The 6,408-nt window shown below is 39.9% G+C and overlaps 1 protein-coding gene across 1 annotated transcript; it reads left to right on the forward strand.

Annotated features, from left to right (window-relative positions):
• The first annotated feature begins 689 nt into the window (after positions 1–689).
• LOC147635526 (NAP1-related protein 2-like) lies at positions 690–6,138 on the forward strand. The gene is made up of 10 exons (XM_086802857.1): positions 690–925; positions 2,458–2,580; positions 2,867–2,917; positions 3,010–3,081; positions 3,190–3,303; positions 3,526–3,584; positions 4,292–4,352; positions 5,065–5,121; positions 5,222–5,293; positions 5,700–6,138. Exons 1-10 carry the CDS (start codon positions 809–811, stop codon positions 5,757–5,759), a joined length of 786 nt encoding a protein of 261 aa, XP_086658983.1. The 5' UTR covers positions 690–808; the 3' UTR covers positions 5,760–6,138.
• Positions 6,139–6,408: the final 270 nt, after the last annotated feature.

The raw sequence follows: 6,408 nt of genomic DNA on the forward strand, positions 1-6,408 counted from the left end.
CAATAATAGCTTACCTAAATGATCTAGTAATGCATAATTTCTTTGGAAGAAAAGAAAACCATCATCATATGAATAATCTAAATACGATAAAAGCAATCATTTTCTTTCATCTTGTTGTACACATTAGAAAATTCAGAATCATGTTCATATGTCTTGTTATATTATCAAAAGAAATGACTTCAATAATAAACATATTTATTATTAATGGTAGGTCTCCTAGTTTGAATAAAAGATTCCCAATTAATATGTTTATCTGATATTAAAGGCTGTGAAAGCAAATGTTTAATACTCTGTTGTTGATCAGTTTTAATGATAAACTCAGAACCCATAAGATAATCTTTCAAAATTTCCAATGCATGAACAATAACAATCAATTCTTTATCATAAGTTTGTAAACAATTTGCACAATCCCGGCTAAGGACTTTACACAATATAGACTATAGATGATTAATCGTTTCGAGCAAGAGGTGCATGTGATGAAATTTTGTACTCCACACACAAAGTTTGTTGTTGGAATATGCTTGTCTTAATTCCTAACCTTACGTCTAAAACCCCAGGAGAGGAGAGGAGAGGAGAGGAGAGGAGAGAGAGAGAGAGAGAGAACTATAAATATGCTAACTATAGAAATAAACTCAAATTTTATATAGACTTCTATATAAACATAATAATTAAATCGACAAATTTAGAGATACACTCTTAGGGTTTATAGGCTTATATCTCTCTAAAAGACGGGTCACTCCACCAGTGTCGATTTCAGGGTGCTTTCGTCTTTTCTGCCCGTTGCCCTTCTGTGCGTATCTTGTCCAGCATGACGGATAAGGGCAAGAAGGCTAAGGTTGAGGAAGAAGACGGCTCTGAGCAGCTCGACACAGAACTTGTCCTCTCCATTCAGAAACTGCAGGATGTTCAAGACGAGCTCGAGAAGGTCTGCTACTCCTTCTTTTCTGTAGTGAGTCGGTTCACAATCCAGTTCATGTTGGCCAGAATCTCTTTTTTAGGGTTTTTTGTTCTGCTTCTAGTCTCAACAGGGCCACTCTTGGTTTTTTCTCATACGGTTTCTTATCAGCAAAGATTGAGCTTTGCCTCACATACTTGTTTGTTAATGCGTAGATTCCTTCTTTTTTGTGTGGAGCCTCTTTTTTTGTTGAACTTACATATTTATCTTAAAGAACTCTTCTTGGGGGACGACTGGCATTCTGGTTGTCGCCACATTGCGGTCCTCATCCCAGGGTTCCCTTCTGAGACCTCGGCTTACATACATGTCTCAAAGAGAACTCTTCTTGGGGGGCGGCTGGTGTTTCCGGATGTCATCATGTTGTGGTCCTTATTCCAGGATTCCATGAAAAGAATGGAACCCGTTTCTGTCCATGGGGGAATCACATCTGCTAGGAGCATTGATAAGTATCATAGAAGAAGGGCTCTTAGTGATTGACAGATGGTTCAGGCTAGGAAGGAACGCTTTTGCTTCTAGTAGCTTACATATCTTACTCCTGGGATGTCCTTCAGCAGTGTAGCTTTTTCTTTTGCCAGTGTTTATGTCGTACCTTTTTGATGCCAAATTTTCCTGGTTTTGATGCTCCCAATCTTCACATTACCTCGAGGCTGCTATATTAACAAGTATCTTCAAAAATTGTCATCTAGATTTGGGTATGCCCAGAAATACTGTGTGCTAATTTGTTAGGGGATCTAGCCCTAGTGACTGTCCATTCCCCTGTGAGAGTGCACCGTTATCAGAACAAAAGCACCATCGTACAAGCTATAGCAATGGCATGACCTTGCAAAATGTTTGTCGTATTTACTTTGTGAAGTAGCGGCACATAGCAATGTACCACCTCGACAGAGGACCAACACAAACAAAATCCAGAAGTATCATAAGAAAACGTACATAGTAGGGGAACAATCTGTTGTCACTAGTTGACATGTAATCTGATAACGAGGGAGATTAAGCAGACTTTGAATAAGTATTGCAACTGTTTTCGGCCACGAGTTATTGCGTGGGTGATTGTATATTGGCTGGTTCCTTCAACCGTCAGATTCTGGAATGCCATTGGATGAAGATTCATTCAATTGATCTTCTTTATCTGGAAAGGAAATGCCACTGTTGGTATCAAGGTTGAGAAGGCTGACACGATACACGAAAATTGATTTGAGTTTACCAAAGCTTGGTATCTTACTTGCAATAAAGTATAGGCAGTTCAGGTTTTTCCCTCTGCCCAGAAAGTTCTTAAGCTTTCACTATTTTACGCCATATATGCCCTTTGTATTGAGCTGGATTGGGAGGGTGTAGATAGGCATCAATTTGGCGGTTTTCTTTTATTGTTTGTTTGCTTGCCTGCAAATATGGTGGACTATTTTAGAAGGTGGTGATTATCTTCTCATGATAAAGCCAGCTGTTTCTGGTGCTTCAGGATAATACTTCAGGTCATACTTACAGTTTTACATCTCAACTATTTGCAGGTGAATGAAGAAGCCAGTGACAAGGTGCTTGAAGTTGAGCAGAAATACAATGAAGTTCGGCGGCCTATATATCACAAAAGAAATGAAATTATTCAGGGCATATCTGATTTCTGGTTAACTGCAGTATGTATTAACCTTTATTTTGAGAGTCTATATGGCTATCTTTGATGATAACTACTATTTGGTTGATCATGACATGTCTATTGCATGTCTGTTGCTATCATTCGTAGTGTTTGGTATCGAAAGCCTGCCTTCAGGGTGTCTTTTCTTTTGTGGTGTGATGCTCTGCTTGATCTGAAAATGGGTAAATAGAGTGGAATGCTGTGGTGATCATATATGCTTGAAAATATAGCATTGACTTTGTGGATTTTAGGATGTGAGCAACTAAAGTAGTCAGTGTCTCTTTCAGTTTCTCAGCCATCCAGCTTTGTGTGAGCTCCTGAGTGAAGAGGATCAGCAGGTAAGCTTATTGGATTGCTCAAGCTGTGCTGTTGAATTGGTTTCAAAGTTCAAAACTACTCACTGGGAAGAAATTGTTATTTGATTGACTAGGTTTTTAAGCACCTTCAATCTTTGGATGTGGAGGATTTTAAGGACGTGAAATCTGGTTACAGTATCACATTTGTAAGGAGATTCTTACTTGATGTGCTGTGTCCTGTTACTGTTCTCTAGCTTTCAGTGTGAGTGGTAGCTTTGAGGGCTGCAAGTTATATTTTGGTGCTTGCATTGCAGACTTTTCGACCTAATCCTTATTTTGAGGATAGCAAGCTGGTAAAGGTCTTCCGCTTTTCTGATGAAGGCACCACTTCGATATCGGGTACTCAACCTCGCTGGAAGACTGGCATGGTATTGCTTTTTGGCTAAATTAAAGTACGTAGTGGTAATGGCTTTTGTGCAAGTTTAGTGTTCAACATTGCACAGGCTGTTCTGCCAAGAACTGATTGATTAGTTTTGCTGTGTTCTGTGTTGGGATCCATCTAATTTGGCTGCTGTATTTTCTGTCTGAAAACACATTAATGCCTGTCTCACGTACCTAAAGCGCATTGTTTTTATTTATATGTCTTACAGGATTTCACAAATGGAGTACAAGAAAAGGAAGGGAACAAGCGGCCTTTTACAGAGGAGAGGTCTGTATGTTGGTTGAAGTGTTGAGTTGATGGGTGCAGCCAAGATCTAGAAGCATTCCAATGTGCATGCATGATAATACATGCAGGACAATTGTTAAGTTAATTTCTAGTAGGTAACTTGGATCACATTTTGATAGATGTGTTTGTTCAGGAAATCACGTCATAGCTCCTAACCTCAAACAATTTGTTTGATGTAAGACCCTTTAATCACCCTTCTGTATCTCTACCAAGAGCCGAGAAATGAGGTATAGGCAATGAAGAGTCCTCATCTGCAAAACTTAAGCCATCCTGCCTCCCTTAAATCTTTGTAAAATTAGCCCCTGTCATCTGCCTGGACAGTATGAAACTTTAATCCTAATCCTTAACACCTTATGGTAGCGCAGCATGACATGCTTCCATGACTTTGGATGATGCATGTGACACACTGTCTCTGTAATGCAATGGGTACTTGTTCGTAGATGGCCTTCATGCTAGGTGTAAGCAGCTTGAGGGTTTTTCTCCATGGATGTCCGATGGAGTCACAGCTCCGTTGGAGCATAAGATAAAGTTAGCCAGCAGCAAAGGTCTGGGTTCTGTTGCCTTCAGTGTTTAAAGAATAGGCGAGAGCTTGGTTTCAGCAGTACTCAAAGAACGGGGTACTCATTATTGTGTGATCTCCTAGTGCAACTACAAATTATAAACCTGAACTAGTGGCTTGTGTCGTGCAGTTTTTTCAAGTGGTTCAGTGACACAGATCAGAAGGAATCTTCAGATGGTGTTCATGATGAGGTAATTTTTCTTTTCAGGAAAGAGCTATTTTTTAAAAGAGATTTTTAACACTCTTGTGCTAGCAGAACCCTTACTAATTTTTTTCACATTCACTCTCTCTCAGCTGCTATACACACACACTCCCATTCTTTTTTTCAGAGCCATTTCACACTGGAACATCACCATTGTGGAAGCCATACCCTGATATGTCTTCTGATAATCTTATTCAAAGACCATTCAAGAAGAGGAAAGCCCTAAGGTTAATTGTTTGCAATACAAGGTGACAACCACTTCCCCCCCCCCCCCAATCTCCCATGTGAGCACGTCGATCAGTTGTACCCGAGCGATTCAACACTCTTACCACCAGGCTACCATGTCAAGAGAGAAAAAACAAAAGAAAGAAAACCATTTAAAATCATAGTACTATAAGGAAGTCTGTTCTTCTAACATGTCACTGGTCTTCTCTTGAACGGATTGATGTTTTTTATTTGTTAATGTGTCTGTTTGAACTCCTTGGTGTGGCATCAAGTATGTCACAGATTTTTGGAAAGCAGCAACAAAACAAGTTTATTAGCATACTGTTTTTTGATGGATAATTTATCATGAACTCATGAGTGTCTTGCCTTGTAGCGGTTGACATTGTAAACTTGGATTTTCAAACAAGTATGGGCCTTCTGTTTTCTGCCATTTGGTTGCTCGTTACAATGTGTGTGCTTGCTTCAATGTTGCCCAGGTAGCGGAGATAATCAAAGAGGACTTGTGGCCAAATCCCTTGAAGTACTTCAATAATGTGAGCTGGCTTATGTATATAGCTTCAATAGTTGTAAGTTGAAACTTTTAAAGAAGTGTTTATATTTTCTGTGTGTTAATATTGTAATCTGAGTTTACAGGAGGCTGATGATGATGATGACGAATTTGAGGATGAGGATGCTGAAGATGACGAGGATGAGGATGAGGATCAGGTAAAGTGAAGAACATGAATTAACTAACTAGTTTTGCACATGCAGCCCACCCAGCTTGGAAGTTGACATAAAATTTACTATAAGCCTAGGGATTTGTGGGTAAGGCCTGAGATGGAGGCGGGTAGTATTGCCTGTCCAGGGTCCCCCCCCCAAAAAGAATTAAAAGAACAACATGCACACACATCCACACCTCCCTCACGTTATGTACATTATTTGAACACCATGGGGAACTGTGGTAAAAGATGATCTAAAAGGTGGCATCTGCTACATGCATTTGTGCTTCATGAGTAGATTTTAGACTGCAATCCAAACAAAGTTCGGGAGATAGCTTGCACTTTTAAATTGGTCATGGTAGTTTTGAGTAGGAGTTCCTTGTTCCTGACAGGGTCATTAAATGGGCATGCAGGGCAATGGTGCTGAGGATGATGGTGAAGAGGAGCCTGATGATGAGGATGAGGATGAATAGATGATATGTTTAGGTCGATAACTTTTTGAGCAGTTTATGTTCCATGTGATTGGGACTTTAGTCTCCTGGTACAACTGGGTTTTGCCAGTTGCCCTAGTAGGATGACTCAGTACAGGATCGTTCACTTAGCTAAAGAAAGTGGTTGGATTGTCTGTTGGCGGTCACTTGGAAACACAATTTGGGGTATAGTCGTTTGAGGTCTCTTGACTAGGCTGTATATTGAGGCAGGTAAAGCTACATGTCTTTTACTTTGTAATTTAAGCAACTCAGGGACAGCAGTTAAGTTTTTTTTGTTTGAAGAGGCTGACCTCACACTTACCAGAGCTTGGCCTTGATTATTGACACGCTTTGTTAGATAATTCATTAGTGCTTTTTCATTTTCCTTGATTAGCAAGTGGTGTCAACTTTGAATCTGGCTGATTGCCAGAATTGATTCCATGGGAGCGTTAATCTGAATGAAGAGTTGGGGCTCTTTAGTCTCTGAGCATTTTTGCCACAGTGGTTGTATCTAAGACTCTGAAAATATGACAGGTAACAAGCTATACACCCAACAAAGGCACATCCACCACCATTAATTCATTGAAGGTCCAAAAAAGTAATGGGGTTAGATTTGATGGATAATTTCTATTGCACTACTGGTGCATGGCTG

Source organism: Cibotium barometz, chromosome 9 (assembly GCF_041138505.1).
Source record: "Cibotium barometz isolate CiBa-2024 chromosome 9, ASM4113850v1, whole genome shotgun sequence".
In the NCBI taxonomy this organism is placed as follows: domain Eukaryota; kingdom Viridiplantae; phylum Streptophyta; class Polypodiopsida; order Cyatheales; family Cibotiaceae; genus Cibotium; species Cibotium barometz.

Excerpts from the sequence above, each read along its gene's own strand:
- LOC147635526 (XM_086802857.1), top strand. The coding sequence starts at position 809 with ATGACGGATAAGGGCAAGAAGGCTAAGGTTGAGGAAGAAGACGGCTCT. Across the intron at positions 926-2,457 it reads TTCAAGACGAGCTCGAGAAG|GTGAATGAAGAAGCCAGTGA; the intron begins GTCTGCTACTCC and ends AACTATTTGCAG. Across the intron at positions 4,353-5,064 it reads CAGATGGTGTTCATGATGAG|GTAGCGGAGATAATCAAAGA; the intron begins GTAATTTTTCTT and ends AATGTTGCCCAG.